General features: G+C 41.1%; 2 protein-coding genes and 1 long non-coding RNA gene across 3 annotated transcripts in view; 1 reads left to right on the top strand and 2 right to left on the bottom strand.

Moving 5' to 3' along the window:
- Positions 1 to 11,248, bottom strand: part of LOC117556203 (beta/gamma crystallin domain-containing protein 1-like) — a 31,607-nt gene extending 20,359 nt beyond the window's left edge. The window contains 8 exon segments of the mRNA XM_034231490.1: positions 746 to 885; positions 1,131 to 1,287; positions 2,357 to 2,475; positions 4,054 to 4,092; positions 5,117 to 5,290; positions 5,564 to 8,990; positions 9,507 to 10,900; positions 11,186 to 11,248. Coding sequence (XP_034087381.1) covers positions 746 to 885; positions 1,131 to 1,287; positions 2,357 to 2,475; positions 4,054 to 4,092; positions 5,117 to 5,290; positions 5,564 to 8,990; positions 9,507 to 10,900; positions 11,186 to 11,233 — 5,498 coding nt within the window. The 5' untranslated portion in view covers positions 11,234 to 11,248.
- On the top strand, positions 8,746 to 13,422 carry LOC117556214. The gene is made up of 2 exons (XR_004570512.1): positions 8,746 to 9,012; positions 10,774 to 13,422. It is a non-coding gene; the product is annotated as an uncharacterized LOC117556214 (long non-coding RNA).
- A 5,596-nt stretch (positions 13,423 to 19,018) lies between these two features.
- On the bottom strand, positions 19,019 to 22,409 carry LOC117556223 (melanocortin-2 receptor accessory protein 2A-like). Its single transcript, XM_034231520.1, is given in 5 exon segments — positions 19,019 to 19,946; positions 19,948 to 20,161; positions 21,324 to 21,423; positions 21,925 to 22,062; positions 22,148 to 22,409. Coding segments are annotated over 4 exon segments (693 nt in total). The 5' UTR covers positions 22,043 to 22,062; positions 22,148 to 22,409; the 3' UTR covers positions 19,019 to 19,685.
- Positions 22,410 to 24,733: the final 2,324 nt, after the last annotated feature.

Genomic DNA, 24,733 nt, shown 5'->3' with positions numbered 1-24,733 from the left:
TTTGATCCATCTGGAAACACTTTAGGGGGGTTCTGCTGAAGCATTACTATTTGTTGCTGAGCCTGGCATTTGACAGCAATTAGTTTTGTCAACAATCTCAAAACTGAGACAAAGGTGCCAAGGTAAAACCACAAAAATAGCTATGTGAAAAACATAAGCAGTCCTACAATTCCTCATAAGAAGGGCACACCATTTCCAGAATGCAGACACCTCTGATGTGGAAAAACATTCCTCTCTTAACCAAATTCTCTCCACACCTATCCACTCTGCTTTCCAACTCCCCCACACCCACTTTCTCTATTTTCTGACATGCATAAACAAGACAGACATTCCAGGGGAGGCAAACTTATGAGAGTCAAACTAAAGACAATGCTAACGACTGAAGAAGCTAGTAATGATTATTAACTCTCAGCTATAATTCAAAGCAACCTCAAACTTTACAACCTTACACTGAGCACAGATGAGGTTGTGGTGGTCATTAGCAATATACAGTAAATATCATTGCAGAGCGCTGGGGTTTTCTCATTAGCTTCACTTGTATGCTCTGCTGCTACAAAGCAATGAAGTGTTGTTCTTAAGCGGCTTAATGTACTGCATTGCCTATCCACTGATCAACTATAATTAGAAGACTATGTGTCTTGCTGAGGATTTGATTTTGTTGGCCCGTCCTTAAAGTCACATACACTTTGATACCACTAAATGGCAAAGGTTTGAATGATTGTTTTGCAACAACAGTCACACTTACACTCCAGAGTGCACTTGGATGGAAGCGGTGCTCAGTGGGACGCCAAAAGCCCCCGTTTCTATTGTGTCATCATGGTAAGGTGTTACTCTGCCATGGCCCTCTGGTTCAGTAAACAGATCAATATGTGGCAGGCTGTAATCCTACAGAGAGAGGGGAAACAAGCACAGTGATTGTCAGCAGTGGCCAATTCTGGTCCTTAAATCATTCCTATGTGAGCAAATAAAACCTTAACTAGGCCCGCTTATTCTGTTCTAGCAGAGGTATCGACTGAATATCCATAAAGCAATATCACATACTAGCTGTGTTTTAAAGAGGGCCATTGGACGGGATGATAATGTAACACTGAAGGCCAAATTAAGCAGACGTATTCAGGCTGATCGCTCACCCGGACAGCCAGTCGAATGGAGCCCATTTGCATTGGAGGAAGGTTCTCTGGCTCTGTCTCCGGACCCGGCTCTGCCCACATGTTTGTCAATTCAATGCCTCCCTCTTCTAAGGCGATGCAGCGTCCCTGGAAGTCAGGCTTCTCATAGAGAACCCAGCTGTCGTGAAAACAAGAATGTGTTCTCATATAGCCAGAAACAGGGAATTGTTGGGGAAGAAATAGCAAGGACAAGGAAACATGTTCATGGCAGATAAACCAATACATACTTTAACATGTTGGGGAATATACATGTGGGATCATCTCTTATATTTTCATCTTATTTGTTTATACATGTGGTAATTTCCTTTACTAAATTTCACCTGCTTTACCCATATCTTACTAAATTATATGATTGTATACATGCATTTTGCACTTGATCCTCTATCAGTGGACTGCCATGTTCCTAATGTTTGCATGTCATACAGACATAGGGTGCTTGCATGGGTTTCTGTTTTGTTTGAATAATTGTATTAAATATGTTGAGATTAAGCTAGAAATGTGATCTATTAATACACATATTATCACTGTGTCAGTTTTCTTTTCAAACGTTAGATAAGATAATATATATATATATATATATATATATATATAGACATTTTTATTCATTGGGATAAACCCATAATATCAACACTACTCTCATATCTGTCTAATAAATCATGAGCCCAGCTTATCATAAAGACTGGAAGCAGAGGGAAACAGCCTGGCTCTGTTCAAAGATGAAAATAAATAAGAAACCTTCCTACAAGCACCTCTTAAGCTCAACAATTAACATCTTGTAGCTTGTTATTTTGATGTGTGCAAAAATGTCAATTTTTGGCCGGCACAACAACTTCCTGAGGTCTCCACTGGTTGCCTGGCAACCCTTGCACATAATCCTTCTAAACTACAACATGTTGATTTTACACTCTGGGATATGTATTGGCTGAACAAGATAATTAATGAATTGGAGGTCTTTAGAGGTGCTAGATGGAGGATTGTGTTTCCTTTGGACAGAGCCCATGAGGTCATCAACTAATGAACACATATGCACTTCTTAGCTGCAGAGGCTATTCAAATATATAAATATGCAAGAAATTATGTAACGGGCTACTCTGGTTCCCAATTCCACTTGACACTAATTAGAATTAGACTTCAGTGCTCATTTATTTTTCATCGTCTGAAGGTTCCAGTTGAATGAAGATACTCACCATCCTCTAACAACCATCACAGAGACGAGAGGTGAGAGCCGCAGAGACGTAGCATCTGCTACATCCCCGAAGATCTCATGGGCCTGGCCACTGAACTGAGCTTTCTCAAACAACACCATCTGTGTGGACACATGAAGGATAGTGTCAAAAAACACATGCAATGCCATCACATCAAATTATGACTCACAGAGTGCTGAGAAATACCTGAGAGCAGTTGCTTTGATTCTCTTTTAAGCTGCAGTAAAAACATCTTAATGTTTCTATCTACACCAAACAGGCACACATCTACTTAACGCAACAGGGTGTATTGGAAATGTAATACATCGCTTTACTAATAAAAGTCATCCATATTTCATTGGCCAACAGACTATTGAAGTTAAAGGGAGGCGTGTGGCGCAGTGGTTACAGCCTTGGTGTTGGGGTCAGGGGGTCACAGGTTCAAACCCCACTGCAGTCAGCATGTCGTTGTGTCCCTGGGCAAGACACTTCACCCCAAATTGCTCCTGGGGATTGCCCACAGTATTGAGTATGTAAGTCGCTTTGGATAAAAGCGTCTAATAAGTAACATGTAATGAAGTTTGTGAATAATGTAGCACAGAAACTGGTTTCTCTCGAGACTTCTCTACAGTCAATATCACTGTTGTACTTTTTTTCTAGAAGCTTTCAAATCTAAAATGTTATCATGCAGTGTCTTACCAGACATGACAGAGAATCCCCAGCACAGCTAAAGCTGGAGGCAGACTGATTTAAAGCAATGTGTGGCCATTAAACTGAAATTGTTGAGCGCCAATTTATATACACTGAACAAAAATATAAACGCAACACTTTTGTTTTTGCTCCCATTTTTCATGAGATGAACTCAAAGATCTAAAACATTTTCTATATACACAAAATAACCATTTCTCTCAAATATTGTTCACAAATCTGAAAAAATCTGTGATAGTGAGCACTTCTCCTTTGCCGAGATAATCCATCCCACCTCACAGGTGTGGCATATCAAGATGCTGATTAGACAGCATGATTATTGCACAGGTGTGCCTTAGGCTGGCCACAATAAAAGGCCACTCTGAAACGTGCAGTTTTGCTTTATTGGGGGGGTCTGGGGGGGTCCGAAAACCAGTCAGTATCTGGTGTGAGGGGTAGGGTTAGGGTTAGGGTAATGTTCTGAATCGAGTGGCCTGTGTTCGTCGTCCATAACATACGCCTGCCCATACCATAACCCCACCACCACCATGGGCCACTCGATTCACAACATTACCCTAACCCTACCCCTCACACCAGATACTGACTGGTTTTCGGACCCCACAGACCCCCCCAATAAAGCAAAAATGCACGTTTCAGAGTGGCCTTTTATTGTGGCCATTCTAAGGCACACCTGTGCAATAATCATGCTGATAATGTTTTAGATCTTTGAGTTCATCTCATGAAAAATGGGTTGAGTTTATATTTTGGTTCAGTGTATGAAGTTCTACAACAATACAGAACCACAATGTTGCACCACTTTGGCAGCACTGAATTCCATGATTGTAATCACATCCAGCTGAGCATTTGCATTTGACTGTTTGTTTTAATACTTTGTTTACCCCCAAGAACACCATATGAAAAGCAGATGTTTTCACAGAACAAAGAGTTGTCTGTGCAGATGCCTCTCTCCATTTTGTTTCTATTGTATGTGGGCAAAGCTGGGAATACAGTACCTTTCCAGGGCGCTTGTGAAATCCTTTGACGGTTCGTATCTGGAACGCAAAAATACAGGATTTTTATTGCAACATAGACTGCAGTGCAGACCATGGAAAACACCTACAAAGTGCTAGAAAAGCTATTGTGCATTTGTTTGTGCAGCAAGTTCTGTGCCTGTTGAATGTCTTGACCTTTTAGTTTACTTCCAGGGACACAGTGGGTCCATGGAGACTGTTCAAATTTGCATTCAAGCACAACACTGTGGAGCAAAGCCAGCAGGAATTAAAGTGTTGCTCAATGCAGCACGCTCGCAAAAAGGCCAAGTTGAGAGTTTAGAAGCTACTGTACAAATGGCGTTAACTCTAGCTTTACAACAGTGATAATTTGATTGTTTTCTTTATCTTCTTTGATATTGAACTGAATAACTTTGGGTTTTGGACTGCTGGGCAGTACATTTAGACTTTTTGAAAACCATAATTATCACTTTGTTGAAACTTAATTGGCTAAACATATACATGATTGATTGGCAGATTCATCAAAAATATATGGAAGCACTTTATTTTATAGCTATTTAATATCATAGTTTTTGGAAAGATTTGGAAAGGTTTAGGCTAGGTTATTTGGTCATTAAGATTTGAAATCAAACATGTTCAATTGTTAAACTTCTAATTATTCTTACTAATAGTTCGCACTTCCCTATAATTAGAATACATTGACATTACCTTTCCAGCTATTTCGAAATAGTTAAGAAAAGCATTAACAAAATGATCACAAGTTGCATCCCACATAATTTTCATGGACTAAAAAGACAAAAAGAAGTGTGAATGGAGAGACTTCCTACTAATGAAAATAAAAGAATGCAAATAGGGTTTAAAATAAAACTGCTGGATTTTTCCATAAAATGCAAATGCAGCTCTAAGGAACAAAAGGATTATGAATAATTTCTAGCTCACATCCCACTGCACCAAGAAGATTAAACTCATATGCATAAACTTCTAAGAAATGTTCAGCTTTAATAAACCTTAAAAAACAAAACTATTATACATTGTTTAACAGTTTGTATGTCGCATATGCACTTACATTTCTACTAAGAGTTGGCTGAGCTGAAGGCTGTTTCAGCTCAGCAGGGATTGTCGGCAGTGTAGGGGGTGTGATTGGAGGAATCCCCGGAGAAAATGGAGGCACAGCATGGGGAAGTTTCACTGCCCAGTCTGCTTCATCTCCAGGGGCTGGGGTTGGCATTTTCCCAATAACCTGATGATAGACCAAGAAGTATTGGAGAAAAATGAGTTTTTACTGTGCTTCCTTGCAAATAAGAAAAGGTGTTTTTCTTTTTTCCAGACATGTGAAAACAGAACAATTGGTACTACGAGTAGTTCCTTTTATTAGACAATAAACACTCTGATTGTTAAAGTAATTATAACAACTTGTGAGATGCATGTTGTCTCTGAAATCAGTCTGTAATGATGACTACTTCTTTAACGTTCCAAATAATTAGTAGTTGGTCAAAATAACTGAAATACTAACCTCGGGTTTGACTTGCTCCATTCCTTGCTTTGCTGGTTCTTGGGGGAGGTACTTCTCTAAACAATCCGGCAGCTTGATGTCGTTAAAGGAGGGCAATGGAGGGCGTGAGTCACCGACCACAGCCTCCACAGCCTGGGCTTCCTCTCTGCTGCTCAGGGCCAGTGTATCTCTGAGTGGAGCTGTTGAACTTGGCTGGGATAAAGGTGGAGCGCTTAGCTGGGGGGCTTCGCTCGGTGACACATCCCCAGAGCTGGTTCCATCTACCTGCGTTTGACCACCATTCCTCTTCCCTCTGAAAATGGAGGAGGAAAGGCTGCTGAGAACACAGCTGCCCTCCAAGCGAGACTTCACCTTCACCTGCTCCTCCTTCTCTTCCTTGACATCCTCCTCATCGTTGTCCTCTTTGTCCCTGAGGCGAGAGCGAGTGTCCAGGCTACTCATCAGCATGCTCCTGTCTGCCAAGCTTGCCCTGGCTGGCTTCATGCCAGATTTTGTGTCCTTGTTCTGCAGCCTGGATAAGAAGCTTGGGGTTTTGTCTACACTAAACTGATCCTTCTTCCTCAAACCAAACTTAAACTCATCGGGGTCAAACGTCTTCTCATGGCGGTCCTCCCTGATGGCGGGCATGGCGAATGGCGGTTGAGGGGTCCGTAGTACGTTGTGTTTACGTGGCGGGAGAGAGAACGGCGAGCAAAGATTATTGATTTTCTCAATGAAATCATCCTCATCTAGGTCACCAGAAGTGTCCAACAGATTGCTCTCACTACCAGAGTAGCTCAGTTTGGGCACTGGGACTTTGAGCTTCCATTTGGGGAAGTCCACATCCAGCCAGCTAGAGGGGGCGTCTTGCGGGGCTGAAGCATCGTCTCTGTTTAGTCCCCGTGGCAAATGGAGCTTCTTCATGGGAGAACACTGGGTTGTATCTGGGGTCGGCTTATTAGCCTGTGGACTCGGTTTGTTATTGACCAGTTCCTTTCCGACAGTGTTGAGTTGCTGGGAATAATCTCCATTAGCAACAAGCGAAACGTCATTGCTTTGTGAGTGCAGTGTTTTCTCAGCTGAGTTCCCTGCCACATTAACTATGGAGCTGGAAGCCTCTCTATCCGAGGGGCCGTGTGCTATTTTCTTTGCGCCCTTGACTGAAGTAATATCACTTGTGCTCTCTGTGGATTTGGAATCCTCACGCTGGCGGCGAGCTGGTTTTATCACATCTCCTGAGACTTTGACTACTGCAGGCACTGAGATGGCATTTGAATTGCTTTTCCCATCAACCCGCCCTGCTCCCTTGCTCCTCTCAGATTTAGATGGAGAAATTGGAGTATGCTCTTTAACAGATGCTTTTTTCTCTGACAGTGTCTGTGCAGCTATCAGCGCTGGAGGGCCATCCCCGGCTTTTACAGTCAATTTCTCAGCTGCTGTTGTTGCTTTGGTAATAGACTCTGAGCTGGAGAACTCAGAATCATTAGCTCCATGTGCACATGAGTCATCCGGTAGATTTTCAGTTTTTTCCACAGATACAGAATGAGGCTGTGGCTCTGTCTCTGTTCCAGGACCTTTTGGAGACTCTTTTTGCAACTCAGAGGGCACACATGAAGCCTGACTCCTCTTTGACGGCCCTTTCTCACTCTTTGTCACACTCACAGCCTCATTAGTCTGGGTGACAGCACAAACAGCAGTTTCTTCTGGATGTGTACTCTTTGTGTGTATGACATGTTTTGGAGCAGGGAGGTTTAATAATGTACCGGTCTTCTCTGAGGACGGAGACACTGGTTCTGGTTGCATCATTTCTGGTTTTATTATGACTTTTCTCTCATCTTTTATCTCAGCATTTATTCTTTCATCATCCCTTGCAGCACTCTCCTTTGTGCCAGAGATAAATTGTCTGCTGTCTGAAACCTTGGCCTTTGTGGTATTTTTATCTGGACGCGGTAGCTGCTGGGGCGTATCTTTGTTTTTCTTCTCCGTCTGATTTCTTTTTTCGCCCTCCACCTTTTCTAAATTCCTCACATCTTCACTCACAGTCTGATTTATTAGTTCTGTGTCCTTGTTTAAGGGTTGTGGTTTTTGTCCTGTGTCTTTCTTATTCTGAAGTTTTACTTTTCCTTCACTTTTAGATGCAGATTGTGTTGGCAATTCTTTTTCTAATTTGGGATGTTCGACAGGTGGCCCTTGCTTCATTGAACGAGTCTTCTCAGTAGGTTGCTCAACCACAGGTGAGGAGGGGGAGGAGGCTGAAGTTTCTTTGCAGTCCTTGGAGGCATTTTCTTTCCTCTGTGTGAATGAGAGCTTGTTTTCCCCTGCCTGTTCCTGCTTTCGGGGTAAAATAACGGGACTCTGGTCAATAGGTGTCTTTGTTCCACTGCGACCAGCAGCACTATCAGGTTGATCTTTGTTGACAGATGGTTCAGGCAATCCCTCCAGTCTGTTGTCTAGTTTATTCATTTTCTCATTTGTTACTGAGACAGCTAACCTTTCCTTTTGTTCGTCTACCACCAGTATCTCCTTCTTAATAGCTTTTCCTTTGGTATCAGAGAGAGATAGTTTGTTTGATGTATTTCCTTGGGCTTTTTCAGATGCTAATGAGACTTCCTGTGTCTTAGAGCCAGTATCATCCACCTGATGTTGTTTATTACCGGTGAGCTCTGCCTTACTTGTTGAGCAATCTGGTTTGTTTTCACCATTTGGGCTGATGGGACTGTCTGGTTCCCTACCTTTTTTTCTTTTAGGTCTGGAGCCCATTCTGGTAGGGCTTTTGGACTGTGGGCTGATGCTATTGGTCAGTTCTGCAGAATCACTAGTCTCCTTAGTTGGATCTGTTTCCAGACTGTTGGATTTCATCCCCTTTACTGCTGTTTTCGAGTCTACTGTGTTGCTTATTCGAGAGTCTGTTGGTTGCTCTTTAGGAATGGCAATCTTTACATCTACAGCAATGGTATCCTGTCCATCTGGTTTTAATGTTATCTCTGACTTTTGTTTCTGTATTCGCTCCTTAGTATCCAGTTGACCCTGATTGTCCAGTTTTGTTGATGCAGCAGCTGCAGCAGCTGCAACAGACGACGAGGATCTTTGAGACATTCCTGTCATTGCTGGCTTTTGAGACACTGCGGGCCTGTTATCGGATTTAGACGCCTCTGTGAAGTTCCTCGCTCGCTCCTTGATCGTCATTGGCTTCTCCCTGACGGCCGGTGCAGTGCCGGACATGGCCATCGCGTAACGTTCAGCAGATTTTGACCTCTTCTCTAACGAGACAAATTCCTCTTTCATCTTCTCTGTGGGTTTTCTAACTGGAGAGACATCAGCACTCCTCTGGCTTTGGAAGGTCTGCTTGTTGACCCTCGCTGCCGGGCGCTCAAAGAGGTTGATTTTACCCGCAATGCGGCCAGTGGCTGGCTTAGGCTCCTCATCGATTTTCTTCAGCTGGTGTTGTCTGTGTAGGATAAGAGATTAAGGTTTGAATTCAGACATATGTTTTATTTTTGCAACATTTTAAACTTAGGAAGTTTATTTTAACTCATATTTATATAAACACACCCTGTCTTCTGTCATGGACAAATGTTATACTAATGACTGGGGGATTTCTTGAGTTAAAGCTGAGCTATTTTTCCATATTTTCTTTGCTTTACAATTACACTCTTAAAGAACAGAGCAGCACTTTGTTTTATGACGCACACTTTTGTTTCACTGTGGAGAGACCTGTAATATTCCACCCATAGCACACATTCTTTTGAAAGCAATGTCATGTAAGGCAAACACCTTACAGGTTAGCTGCTAATGTTGGAGGTACAATACTAGTGCACTAACAATTATTCTTAACAAATATATATATTTTTTTCAAGTTAATATATAATTTGAAGACCATTCCATATACCCTGCAGTGTATGCCACTGTGTTGAGTCATTGTTTCACATACTATACACAGATCACATTCAGGGTAAAGACTTACCTGCCGTCAGTCTCTGTGTTGGGCTTATCTTTTTCTCCATCTTTGGTTTTCTTTACCGCTGTCTTAAATTCGTCGGTGCCTCCTGCTGGACTCTTCTCCAAAGGCACATTTTTTGTAAAAAGCTTCACCTCACTTCGAGAGACCTTTAAACTCCTGCGTTTGGACTCTGGTGTCTCTGTCTTCCTTTCAACTCTGTAAAGACTGTCGTCGTCCTCCATGTCTGAGCCCCTATTTGCCACACATGCCAGACTGGCGGCAATGACTGAGTTTGAGTCCTGGAAGTTGTCAAACTGCTTGACGGCGTCAGGGCAGGAAGTCTCACTCTCCGTGCCTTCAGGTGAAGCCTGAGTGGTGGGGTTGGGCTGGGAGGAGGAGGAGTTTACAGATGATTCTCCCATGTGAGTCTCTGCACCTTTGCCCTGAGGAGTGGTCAATGAGTTATCTGATGTAAAGATTCCCTCTGGGACGGGGAGGGCAGTGGGAGGCATGTTTTCCTGGGGGGTGTTCCCTTCATTCCCCTGAGAGTTCTGTCTTAATTTCTTTCTGGCTGCGTTTTTACGCCCCATTCTGTTGGCCTCTGTTTGTTCTTCAGATTCAGCTTCTGACTGTGAGTCTTTAGGTGATTTCAGTGACACTCCCACTAAGGCACTGTAATAACTATCTGCACCTTTAGCAGGATTCACATTTGTCCTTCTGATCTCTTCACTTTTTGAACTCGAGTTCAAATCAAAACTTGATGATGACGGCCCCTTTCGGATGATTGTTATGTCCTTTTTTGTAACTTCGGTGCGTACAATTTCCTGTCCAGCACAGGTCTCTTTGCCACTGTGAGTCACCTCGGTATCCTCCAGGTACACATGGAGCTTCCTGCCTACATGGGCCTGTGGCTGGGTGTGGGCTCGATCAGAGTCCCGGACCACTCCCTGCTTAGAAGAGGAAGAGAGATGTGTCAGATGACGGGCATTCTTCTCAGGATTCCCGCTCTCTGAAGAACGGTTGCTTCTCTCCTCCCTCTGCCCTTTTCTCTCCTGCCTGTACTCCACAAACTCCTCCTTTTTTGAACCTCCTTCTGCTGTCTCAGTGCTGCTTACAATAAAGCGGTCTCTGTGGGCAGACTGTGCGGCGTTCCGTTCTTCATAGGGGGAAATGTCTCTGGAGAGAAAGAGTGGATTGGGATTGGAGCTCTGTTCCTTCTCCTCCTCCCACTCTTGATTCTTTGCCCGGAGTCTCACAGGCCGCTCACTCTCCTCTTCTCCCTCTGACTTAGGAGCCTGGTCGCTAGTTGGGGAGGCATTTCCAGTGGGACTCTTCGGACCATTTCCCTTCCATGGAGAGAGCCAGCTCCCGATACGGCCCAAGACCCCGGTGCTCTGCTGCTCCTCAGGGCTCTCAGACTAAATAAAAGGCAGAGAATAACTCACATAAATGTCTGAATACACATACAGTGATAGTTAATAGACATGCATATTTTCAATAAATATGCGCAAACTTTAGTGGAGCTGACAGTATTAACACGTGGTAGTGCAAACATGTTAAACTTGCCTATGAACAAAGGAAGGGAAGGCAGGATTGGGATATAAAGTAAATATAAGTAGAAGTTTCCCACAGACATTTTTTAGTAGGGCCATGCATCTCTCAGCATAGCAAATACATGCAGTGCTTATAACCTGTAAGCTTACCGTAGAAAATACCATATCATTCAGATTCTTTATGTAGGATGTGAACATGATTATGGTTTAGAACAAAAACTCCTAAAGAGCATAAAACAAAAACAAAATCATTCCACCAGGAAAAACAACTACAGTGTTAAAAAGCAGAACATGACCAAACAAAAGATATCCTCCGTAAGCAAAGTTATAGATCCATCGTTAACTCTTTTACTTTTAGCAATTCCTTTTGGCAGTAGTTTCAAGTTCAACTCACCCTTAATAAGACACAGAAGAAAATGTTTGGTCCCCCCTCAAAATATAAAGCGCTGTAAGTTTGTAGAGGAACAGAGCTGCGCTAAGCTGCATGTCTAACTGATGAGCATGTTGTGATAAGTCCTCCTTGCATCCAGTGAAGCATCCACAACAGGGCAAACTGTGGCATCGTAGATATTGGCGTTGTAAAAGTTCTGCCCCTGCAGCGGAGTGCACGCAGACTAGTGGTAAAACGACGCATTCAAGTGCCCGTCGTAAAATGTTGTGTCAATATATGAAGCTGGTTATTCATCAGGTGGTCTGACCGGAGTTTTTATTATCCTAATGACTTAATCTGGATACACTAAATGTATTTTAATAACATTTTACCCTCCAAGTTAAAACTAATCTTAAAACGTTTAACTACGTCTACAGTGGGGCTGCTTCAATAGCCTGTGCTTACATCTAGCTTGAAAACACATAAGGGGGAAATATACTGAAATTGTTTATCAAAGTACAAGAGATAGCCTCCTCTACTCAATCATTTTCATTGTATGCACCTTATAAACAACTACACTACATAAGAGAGGCACATGTTGTAATTTTTACTCTATTGCAGAGCTTTAATGAGCAGTTCCTTTCCGATTAGAATAGCTAATATCACTCATATCCAGTGAAAACTATTAGTTGAATTTAAATTACATTTTTTGTGACAAACTACTAGAATGGAATTTATTTTTTTAGCAGTAGTTAAAATAAGCACAGCCATAAAACACCATATCAGTAACATGCAACATAGGCCTACACATTACGTTTAAAGTGATAGATCTTGAAACTCGAATAATTTAAGAATCTATAGTTTGTATGGCATATATTGTTATTTTACTTTCAATATTTCTGAAGGTGTTTTTTTTTCTTATTAAATGTTTTTTCCTAAATGTTTTTTTTTATCTTTAGAGGGGTCACAAGGTCAAGAGTAATTACGATGAATTCTTTTTTCTCCCGTGTTATGTATTTAAAATTGGATGTGGCATAGTTTAGTTTTGGTTGACTCCTGTAATTTTGGTCATTTTTGGCCAACTCCCAACTTTTCAAATATATGTTTTGTTTCAAAGACAAATTACATATGTTGTTTGTCTGTGTGTGCAATTCATATATAGTGTTACTCTCATTACATAACTAGTATTGTGTGTCTCAATGTCTCTGTACACATATTATAGTAGTGGCACAGCCTCACTCCATTACAACAAAACATTAAAAACATAACAAGTGGCTGTACCTTTTCCAATTAATACACATTCACTTCATTAATCTAATACAGTAAAGTCATATAAATTGGATTAGTAATTCTGATTATTTACACAGAAATCAAACATGTGTGTACAGGTAAACTCTAATGTTAACACATCAGCTACGCTCCTCAAGTATCAACGTATCATGTGGCTGTCAAATATGTGAGACATTGCTAAACCTCAGTGAGTCCAAATTTGACCTTGTAGCAAACAAATCTGTAGGCCATAAATACAGATTATTGGAAACCATTTAATAGTAACCAGCTTGTGACTTCTCCAAAGTGGTCGAAAAAAGCATCATTGTGTCGGATATTTATCCAATGGCATGAATAAACAGGTTTGAACACTGCCGTTTAAAAGTGAGATGCATAGTAGTGTGTGTCACTGCTGACTTTATTTTCTGAAGCACCTCTTTCAGTTCGAATGTGTGTTGTCAAAATTCCTACATTTTTGTCAGCCATGGAAGGCAGCAAGAGGCCGTGTGGTCCAAACACATTTTCCAGGGGAAATGACGCAGTCAGTGTGTGGGTTTCAAAGCCTGTTGAATATAGTTTGTTCGGTTTTCCAAACCTGTGAGCCCTTGTTTCACTTGGCGGGCAGCTATATTCAGTCTTTCCATGCAACTTAGTCTAGGAATTTAACCCATTAAAAGATTTGTGTCCATGTAAATAGAGATGATTCCAACTGTTAATTTTAATGAAATAAATTAAACTTTTTTCGGTCTTACTTTTTTCACTATCTATATGGCACATTACCGAGTGCCTTTAGGTGTGGGAGTGGCACTGGTAATTATGGGGGTTTCAAACAAATAATAATCATACTTGCTTGTTATGTTTGACATTTAACGGTTTTAGCCTACATTGTTATGGGAGATTTATGTTTTCTTAACACCTATAACTATGTCCAAAACAGAAATACACTTGAAATCAAATTGTAGGGATAGTAGCCTATTACCCCCCTCGCTAATCTTATATGAAAAGCTTTTTGACAGCCCATGTAATCCCGATGGATGTCAAGGTTTCTACGCACACTGCTCTCCATTACACCAACACAAACAGAGGCCCTATCGACCGAAAAGCCCACGAGTCCCAGTTCACATATTTACAGACACGTCACCAGAGACAGAGTGAGATCTTACCATGATAACCGTGTTTCTCCTGCCTTCTGGGTTGTCTCGGGAATGCAAATGCAGCCTTCTGCAAAAACCCTCATTCAGAATAAAGCCTTTCAATGCCGCCGCCTGTGTGAGGTAACCTGTCCCTCCTTGCACAGGACAGGGGAGTCTGCACCGCACGACACTATTAATATTTAGTGCGGTTCAAAATGAGAAAATAACAGGGCTTACTCTTGGAGTTCGCCACATAGATGCATAGTGAATTCAGCTTTGGAAGTATTTTTTTTTCTCCCATGGCATTGACGGCTGAGGTTGAGGTGGAATCTGCCCGGGCAAGGTAACACACCCCGAGGCACCGTGACACAGCGAGCAGGGATGGCGGTTTATTGAGCAACTGTCAATAACAAACAAAGGGACACTATGGGCTGGGGTTAAAGATGCATAGGGTTGTAGGATATTACCATACACAGGATAGAAACTCTTTTGAAAACTCTACTGTCCTTAGATGTTTAGTAGGCTATCTTATCACACTCTAAATATCATTATGCATCCTCTTTCATTTCAATCTGTGTTTTCATTTTGCAGGAGGCCTCTTAGAATAACCTGCTGGACCTTTGGTGAAAGATATACTTTGAGAGCCATTAGTAAAGTCTATTCTAAAAACCAAAACAAACCGGTTATTCAAAACACACACTCCCACTCAAGCTATTAACCATGATATTAACACACAATGCATTACATTCACACACCTGTGTTTCCGCCTTTCTCTCTTGTCTTCCCATGACTTATTGATGTGCTACAGAAGCTGAAACTTGTCTCATTATTCAACCTATGAAAAATGTACACATCGCCTTTTTCTTTTCTCATGGAAAACCGCATGGGAAAACAACTGTAAATGTTGACCATTTGCAGGCTAGTATTCCCAGTGGAATCTGTCCAGACATTATTTCTACTTTAAGCAGAAGGAAATTGTTCTGGGAAATTCTCCACTACAACCAGTGTTTGTGTGCTCTACTGTGCCAGTGTTTGGAGGCAACATGAAAATGATGCCATATAACAAATCACTCAGAGGAAGCTAAGTTTGAAGCTAATTAAAAACACAAGTGGATTTGTTTGTGCTGCAGACCAAAACCTGGAGGAAAATGCCCCATAATGTCTCCTCACCTCTGCTGACTCCAATTATTAACCTCGATTAGCTCTAGAGCTTTTTATACACTGAAAAAGCAAAACTCTTGGGGGCTGAGACACACATTTTTACTATACTTTAGTGGGCTCCAGTTATGTTTTGCAGTGTAATTAGAGGTTTTATCGTTTTCTTTCTTGGTTCATCCAGGGATAGGTTTTACAGCATGAGCAGAGAATTGTTTTCAGCACAGCTCTCTGTTAAATGTAGACAGTTACAGACATGCTTACCTGGCAGCTGCTCACTGCAAGCGGTCTCCTTTTGTTACACAGAGCAGCTCCACTGGATGCATGTGTAAACAGCTGCTTTGGTGTTGTTGAGGGAGAGAGAAAGAGGTATCCATTCTCTGGATGTAGCCAGACTCTCTTGGCTTGACAATACTTTTGAATCAACAGTCAGCTGGGGCCAAGTGTCAACCCTCTGAAGTTAGAATAAGAAAACATTTCAGGCTGTGTTGTGCCATAGGAAGGCTATTGGGTGCAGTCTTTAGTAGTTTTTTAAGTAGCGATTTTCTTCAACAACTATTCTAAGAGATCTGTGAGGGACTAACATGGTAGGCAGCCAGGAGTCATACATGGATTTCTCAAAAGAAAACGTTTTTATTAACAAAAAAATTAAACAGCATTGACACAAAATGTGCAGGAATGTTCTGTGCCAACTAACCACAGTTTGAAATAACATAAACTGAATACAACTTCACAGACTAGACTAATCAAACAATTCACTGACCACAAAGGGGAATATATACAGTATATATAGCTGGTTGATTACACCACTTTTGAAACATGGGAGTAAACCAAAGACAAAACACCCCCAACTACAAATAAAATAAAAACAAGACAATTGGTCCATCAAAATGCTTATTTAAGTATTCAACCACTAAACACATCAACAAAATAATATAATCTAGAGAGGTATAAATGAAATCTCTAAACTATTAAAATCCCATTCCCCCCTTACAATGTGGTGGGCACTTGGTACATTCTGATTGGTTACTTCCTGTATTTAGATCTGCTTCAGGGTGGGGCATCTTTTGGTCCGGCCTACTGAAGTCCCTCAGCAGCAGCGTCAGCACTGGTAAGTTACCAGTGGTAACTCAAACATGCAAATTAGAAGGATTTAAGACAAACATATACAAAAGTGAACTGAATGTGTGCACTACTTATTGAAGCAACTGTACTGCCAACTTTGGGTGTTGTATGTAATGAGTTGGTGCAGTGAGTCATGAGTGTGTTTATGTTGGACATCTGTTAAACTCAGGCCTTTAAGTTCCTCTGATGGAAAGTATGCTCCAATTTTCTGACAACCCACACAGGTCAGTGCTTTCCGGATGTTTTTTAAGAGAATATATAAACATTAAAGCTAGGGTGGGTAAAATTAGACAAGCCAACAAGAGTAAAGTCAATTTTTTAAATTATCAAAATGATAAAACACTCCAATGTTGCCTGACTCCGGCCCGAATAAAATGATTAGACTTTAAAAGTTCTTTGTTGTTTTTGATTTAGCAGGGCATTTCATATATTGCTCTTGGGATGTAAAGAGTATTTAAACAGAAACAACAAATATTTCCAAAACACATTACCCAACTCAGAACTCGTTTTGTTTTTTAAGTAACAGTCTATGAAAGCTAATTAGCTAAAAATTATAGAAGAAAACCGTAAATGGCAAAAATAAACTTAAACTAATGACAGTTTAAATTATATGCTGGTAAATCTGTTTTGGCTTCACTCTAAGTAGTATTAATAGTAGTAGTGGTATTGGTGGTAGTAGTAGTAGTATTGGAAGTGTTATAGAATATTACATTACATGTCACTTGTTAAACGCGATTTACATACTCAATACTGTGGGCAATCCCCACAGGACCGATTTGGGGTGAAGTGTCTTCCCCAGGGACACAACGACATGCTGACTGCAGTGGGGTTTGAACCTGTGACCCCCTGATCCGAACACCAACTCACAACCCACTGCACCACACACCTCCCGCCTATTGCTGACCACAGTCAACCTAAATGACGGTTGACAGTTTAATTGTATGAAAGATTAACAATATCCAATGTTATTGTAATGAGACGTAGCATATATTTGGAACATCTTTGGGAATTGATTAAGCATTATGTTACATGAGTTAACCTGACAGTGTTTCCCCAGTTCCTGATACCAAAAAGATTATAAACACTAGTTAAGGTGAGCCTCTCCACAGCCGCAAAACATTTTCTTGACTTTGAATGAGATTTATTACATTTGCCTGAATTATACACTTCACATAGCTTAGAAATATTTCAGCAAGTTTCGAGTGCAGAGGCTTTTAAAGAAGCATTCTTCTTCAATGCATTCCTCCTTCAGTGCTTCAGTATTGATCTGTGATGCAGGGAATGCTGTTTTATCTAACAACTCTTTTCAACATTAACCCGGTTTATATCATGACGGCCTGATTGCAACACAAATATGTTGCGTGTCTTTGTTCGTGCAACTCAGAATGTAATTACCATTAGACTGACACTGTGTTGTGACAACCACCAGTTCCCAGAGAATATTCTGTGTTAACAAAACGCCAACTTTTTCATTAATCCCACTCTGTCGCTCCCCCATTGCTTCTCATTGTTGAATATGTCATTGCAAATGTCAACCACAATGCCTACAGGGACCGCCTTGTGGCCTTTGGGGAAAAAGAGCAAATGGCAGTCTTGCTGCATGGAATTGATTGACTCCATTGCCCCCTCCCATGGTTGTTGATCCTCACTACACCATTGGTTAGTAAGTGCCCCCCTCCACCCCTCTAAAAGCTTGTTTGGCGCTAATCTACTGAGGCATGTGGAGTCTGAAGTTGCTGCCAAGTCATCCCTGCATGATTTGTGCTGAAGGCACATAAGGGTAGAGTGGTTGTGATAAAGTTATGAGGCTACATTAAAGGAGAGATTATCTGACATTCACACACCATTTTCAAAACCACTTACACAGATGGAGAGAAATAAATAAGTGTGTTTGTCTTGAGATTGCATGGTTCACAGTTTCACTGAACACCCACTCATTCAGAAATATTAATTGCTGCTACCTTTTAAAGTCTATTTGGTTCCACATCACCACATCAACCATTTTCTATGATATCTTAATTATGTTAGTTTTGACTTCTGTCATTCAGAAATTGGGGGTGGGATTGAAATGTAAATGTAACCCCTCTGCAGCGCTGCCTCAACACGTCTCCTCTAAGGCAACACAGCTTGTTTAAGGGTAAGACATCCGGCAGCAGAGGAAACTTAACACCTTTGACTTTAAGGCAGAGTGCTCGAGGAAAAACCTGAGCACGTCTTCAAGTTTACTCTATTTAACCTCAGGCTTTCACCTTCTGTCTGTATGAATGTTCTGTTTGTCTAAAACATGATTTGAAGGAGTCATTGTCGTGTTAATGTAAATGGACTCTTTGGCATTCCTAACATATCCCTCTGTTAACCAAATGTAGTAGCTCGGGCATTAACTGATGTGTGAGAATAATAGCTGGCGGGCAGTGTACTTTTGCATAATCATCGACGGAAATGGCTCAAAGTAGTTTGATTTGTATTGACTGCAAAGGGGATTGCTTCATGAATTAAGATCCAAAAAGGGAGCACTGCTTGGTGCAAGTGTCTTTTTGTTTAATTTCTTCTCAAATCTCCCACATTGAAAATATATCCAACACATCTTACAGACATTTACAAACTTCAGTGTTCATACTTATGCAGATACTTTACTAGACGTTCACCAGAATACTCAAAAGTATAAATGAAACCTGGCTAATCGTTTTTTTTTTTGCCACATGGGGGCAGCACTAAACACACTACCACAGTATTGTATTGTAACTAAAACGTTTGTAGCAAAAGTTAGCACTTTTTTTGACTTTTGTATCTTGTCTTTACCTGCCGGTTGTTTATTTTCTCTGTTTCGTTTGGCAGGTAATTAATCAGATTTATCCTCTCATGGATATTGCTACCTTTTGCAGTTGGCCTTGGTGTTTGAGCACCAGTGTTGAGTCAGTGTTGAGTCGAATATTCAAAACCATTTAGGCTTTATTTTGACAAACACAAATCATTTATCATGTACAAAAGTGTTATATCACATGTAAAAGGTCACGGGTTAACTACCTTCTAATAGTGATATATAACAATTGTTTTGCTACTATTCATAATGTTGAAGTACACTTTACCTTTTCTAATAAAGTGCGCTTCCCAGAATACAAATGCCAGGCTTTTGATCTTGTTGGTAGACAACCAAGCATTTGTGTTTTGTGTTCATTCTTCAGAATCGAACATGAAAGCAAGACGGCATTAATGGCAGAATATATTGTACCAAATGTCTCTGCTCGGTGAGCCACTGTCTTTTCATTTCTTTGTAAAAAGATCTGTAGTCCTGGTTCAATACAGCCGCGTCTAATTCAGAGGAGCATAGTACTCAAAGTGAAAGGTACCGTTTGTAAGACCATTTCATCTGAGAAATGTCATCGCATAAATGTGAAGTACGCCTCGCATTGGGTTTGTGAGCCATCTTTTGTACCCTGTTGTTGATGGAAATCTATGCTCGCTGAAAAAGATAAAACTCTAAAAGGCAGCTGTGAGAGGTGTGTGTGATTCTACCTGTCACATCACAAATGGCCAGGTAAAAGGAATACACACATTACAATAATAATATGTCCATGCCATGTATTTTGTATAAACACACTTAGTGGATGTCACAGTGAGCATCATGAGAGTGAGACTGGCGCTCCAGTATGGCAGACGGCTCATACAGCAGATCATCGTCTCCAAGAGTTGAGCTGTGCTCCAAGTTCACAAAGTTAGGGATGTTGAAATGGGAAAAGAAGGCACATTCCCTGTCTGTATTACTCTCTTCCATTAGTCCGTTGATAGGTTTGTGTCCCGCAGCTTCCTCAACCTCTTCTTCCATCTCGTCCACCCCCGAGGAGCCGACCCCTCGGCCCCCCCCGCTGCTCTCGAGCCCCGCTGTGCTTTCCGACTCTCTCCTCCTCTGGTTTCTGCTTCCCCTGATCCTCCTCGTTTATGTAGAAATGAAAATATGTGCTGCGTGACTCCGCTAGCAAGGGTCGGGAGAAGGCTTTGTCGTTTTCGTCCTGGGGACTGCCGATGTCTACCAGACAACTGCCTGGTCGATGGCGCTTCTCTGCAGAGTCGGGGTTTCTGTTAAAGACAGATCACAGCAGGGCGGCGAGATTAAATCAGGAAATTGCTTTGAAAACATCAGGGTCTCATTATTGTCATTTCAGTCCTGAGAAAACCTGCAGCTCAAGACAGATTGCTGTATTGATTACCTCTTGTTCACTATCCATGCATCTGTCTCTGGAAATGAATTCTAAAAATCAACCCAGTGCCCTTTCCTGAAAAAATAATGATGGGAAAGGACGTATAGCTAACCAAAAAAATCCCCATTTCATCTTGGCTGTACGCACTCTGACATTACTGGCAATCTAATTCCCAGTACTGATCTTTAGTTTAGATGGCAATGTGCATTTGGCCATATGAAGCTCACCTATACAGTAAGTCAAATAGCTGCTTTCCACAAAGCACAATAATGTAATGTGTTGCATAATTACCTCACAGCATATAGGGTTATTCAAGTGGTCCTCTGAGAGAGACTATATGGTAGACAATTAGAAGTTGTTTCAGAACAAAAGGATTTCCTATAGGCTGTTCTACAAAAGGATTTGCGCTTGACAGGGCTTACAGATGGTAGAGGGTGAAATATCCTGCAGGAAATGTTGGATATGCCAGCATTATCAATAATAAACTGCCTACACTGCAGAGCAACTTAAAAAAGGGAAGACAGGATTGAGAAAGAAGTCAATATTGGTGAGGTGTTTCAGAGATAGAGAGAATGATGCCAAGTTTAGATTTCTTCATATCTAGCAGAAGGCGAAACTATTAATAACATATTCTCTCTCAATGGGAGAAGCTCCGAATAAAAAGGGGGGAAGTGCAGGACAAGGGTTTTATTATCAAATCCTGCCGGTTTTTGCTTTTTAAAAACATGGACTACTCTGGGGTGGCACTTAAATTACAATATGCTAAGTGATCATTATGGTATTTTGCCCAATGACGGCAGAGGTTTAATAATTGACTGCCTACCCCAGCTTCTGTCAGAATGTCAAATGCATCCCTGTAGCTCATTACAGTCCGGTCTGACTATGCCTTGCACACACACTGAGTTTACCCAGATTTGAGAGCTGAGAATGAGAAATGTGAGAGGTGGTTTGCTGGAGCTCTCCTTGGTGCTGCAACTAACCCTGTGGGGCCAGATGTGAAGGTGAATGGAAATATGGGCTGTAGACCTACTATTACTCACTCTTGATGTGGCGCTCCTGTCTTTGTGAGAAGCGTGAGGACAAAAAACATGAATATAACAAACACAGCTAGTCCAACCCAGAAGCCGATGACGATGGAGTCTGAAATGTCAGAGAAGAGAAAGTCTTATTTAAGTAATTTAATGATTAACACATCCTCTCTGTTCATGCCTTTGTGATTTTAATCTTCAGGGGGCTTTCTTCCTGACTGCAAAATCCCCTATTGCTCAGTAAAAGTGAGCTTTCACTTCTAAAATGTGATCACATCATGTCATCAACCTTGTTTTTTAAAGTGGCTTTATTATTAACAATGGAGTATTAAACGCCAGTACAGCTGCTGCCTAAAATATTGATGCCAGCCTATGTGTTTATTGAAATGCAGGTAACGACTGTCACTCCCCAGCTGAAGCAATACAGATAAGAAGAAGTGGAGGAGGTAATGAATTATTACTAATTAAAGGTGGGTAACCCTGATTTCTAACGCACAGACATTGCATGCACAAACACACTTGCGCGTACTGGGAAACACGCGTACACACAGTCAAAGGCAGGTAAAGCAGTGGAAGATTTCCTCACTGATGTATACAGTTATATTAGGCTTACATCTGTGCGCCAAGAGTCCCTCAAAAGACACGGGCTCTTCGTCGTCATAATATTCATACTGCCACACGTAGTCACTGCGACGTGCGTTGGTTTGGCTCCGGTTGTGGAAGTCGGACATTTCAAACTGATGTAACGAACCTTAACAGCAGAAAACAAACCTAATCAGTACAGGAACACCGCTATTTATGTATAATGTAACTACAAAGTCATATAGTTTACAAACCAGTATCTCCAGGGATGTGAAGCCTCTCTGTGTTGTTGAACAAGTCGGAATCCTGTGAATTCCGAAAACAATTCCTTATGTTAGGTCCGTCTTCCGGAATTTAACATCGCGCCAAAAGGGTGATTCAGTACAGGGAAATCCATTGCCTTAACGTTACGCAAAAAAACTCCATTCATCCTAATGTAAGTCCTGTGAGCGAAGCGGCTGCCTTTTGGTTCTCCTCACCATCATCCAGCGTCCTTTGTAGCCTACTGGTGGCTCACTTTGTGTGATCCTGAGATTACACTGCAAAAAATGCTCCTCCTTATAATTCACGAGTGTGTGTGTGTGTGTGTGTGTGTGTGTGTGTGTGTGTGTGTGTGTGTGTGCGCGTGTGCGTGTATGTGTTAGGGGATGCTGCTTTCATTGAATAGCCCACACAAGGGGGTGTTTCTAATGGTGATATTTTTTTATAGTAATTTTTACATTCTCATCCTTGAGTAAAGAAACCAAATACAAATGGTGAATGGGCATATCACTTTTCCAGTCTTTGTGACCCCTTAAAGCGCCTTTACCATTTATCATGTCGATTATATGGTCAGTCAGAGGCTACAATACAATGTGCCACCTCCTCATCAGGTGTAATAAACATTCACATGCATTCACACACTTTGCCAGGCCAATCGGGAGAAATTTGAGTCATTTTGACATCTTGACCGCAGAGGCTGGGGGACCAATTTGCTTCACCTCCTGAGTGCACCAAAGCCACATTATGGAACTAATTCACCTCAAAAGAATAGCTCCATTAATCAAGTATTTCTACACTGACTTGTAATAAAGAGAATGTCTCTGTCAGTCTGTCTGAACATATTTGTCAGCGGGTTGTAAAATCTGGATTTAATTTAGGTGAAATATGATCATATTTTATGTGTATATATATATATAAGGTTGTCCTTCTGAGTTCTCCAGCTGCTCTAGCTAATCTCTGATTTACAAAGTTTCCTAATGGACAGAACGTTTTCCTTGTTTCTAACGTTTGCTACAATTCTGTAGCTGCTGCAAGCTGGCTTGCCTTGTCTTGTTGTTGCACTAGCTTGATGTTTGTCTTTGTTTTGTTTTAGATTTTTAAAGTGATTTATTTTCAGTGTTACAGCTGTTGTCCATATCCACAACACCTATGCATACTGTCAATCCAAGCCAATCAGTAAATGTACACTTCAGCCAACCCTCCCACTTATACCTGTACTCTCAATTCCCATAGGGACTATAATACCATTTTTATATTGCATTTTACAGTGGGATGAAACACCACTTAAAATAATTGTACAACTGTGTACATAAAGAGTTAACCTGGAACAATGTGTTGTTGTTGTGGTTTAGGAACCACCGAGACACAGCTAATGATCAAAGAGGTTAATGTTCAATTCATTACCAGAGATATTGGACTCCTTCTCTGATATTCAGTCAGTCTGTTCGGTTCCTTCTTTATTTCTCTGTAACCTTCCCGGAGTAAACAAGATTATTTTACTATTAGTTTCTTTGAAGTTAAACATAACCGAACCAGTTGGCGAGCCTTTCATGAAATGATCAAATAATCTGCTATGGCAAAATCTGCTTCAAGTAATCATTTTCAAATCGTAGTTCCTTTGGGTCAAGTGAAAGGTCATGTCAAATAAAATAAAAACCAAGGGCAGTTTTATAATTTGCCAATCACAGAGTCTCTTTGGGAAGCGCATCTCTAAATGGCCTTTGGTATTTTTATTGAATGGGGGTTTGCTGAAAAGGCTGAAAACCAAACAACCATGAGTAGGTCTTTTTGTTATTATTTAAAGAACATTTTAAAATGTGCCTACTCGAGGTTTGCAATGCTTATTAGAACGCTGAAACGGCACGTCATTAAGTGCACTCGTTTCTTCCTTTTTAATAAATCTTATTTCCAGCGACCGGCCTAATTAGCAGTCCTGAATGACTAATAGTTATTATCTTTGAAGCATCATTTAAGCTGAGCCACTTCGTTGCAAGTGAAGACTAATGCCATCAGAATGAATTAAAATATGCTATCTTGTCTTTTTAATGCTTCAAATAGACTTTTAGAAATTCCTTAAGCACTGAAACTGGTGATTTCTTCAGATCTACATTTTTTGTCGTGAATGAATCACTCACCGCAGTATGCCCGTTGAGTTTTAATTCTGAGTCATACTTTTTGTCCCAAGATTAAATCAATGCCTATTTTTAGTCTCTGCTTGAATTAAGCTGCACACAACTACAGGAATAACACAGGCTCACAGGCAGGTGAACTCCATAGCAAATATTGTCCCTTGTGGTCTAAACACTCACATAAAAACAACATTATAAGTTGATGGATGTCACAGTCGTCACATAAACGCTCCTACTGTTTTTATTAGATCGTTTTTTATTAAAAAGCTGGTTTGGGCGGAAAGGCTGCATCAAAGCCTGCTGTCAACGCTGTTAGTTCATATTCATCTGCAAATCAATAATGTAAATGTCATGAAGGCAACCCATTTCTGAAAGCTGTCCCACTGGGTTTGCTCTGGTCTTTTATTCTTGTGGCTGTGTTTTGTTCTTCCTAGCCATGCTGAAGAGATA

Source organism: Gymnodraco acuticeps, unplaced genomic scaffold, assembly GCF_902827175.1.
Source record: "Gymnodraco acuticeps unplaced genomic scaffold, fGymAcu1.1, whole genome shotgun sequence".
Classification (NCBI taxonomy): domain Eukaryota; kingdom Metazoa; phylum Chordata; class Actinopteri; order Perciformes; family Bathydraconidae; genus Gymnodraco; species Gymnodraco acuticeps.
This window is presented reverse-complemented; position numbering and strand designations above follow the sequence as displayed.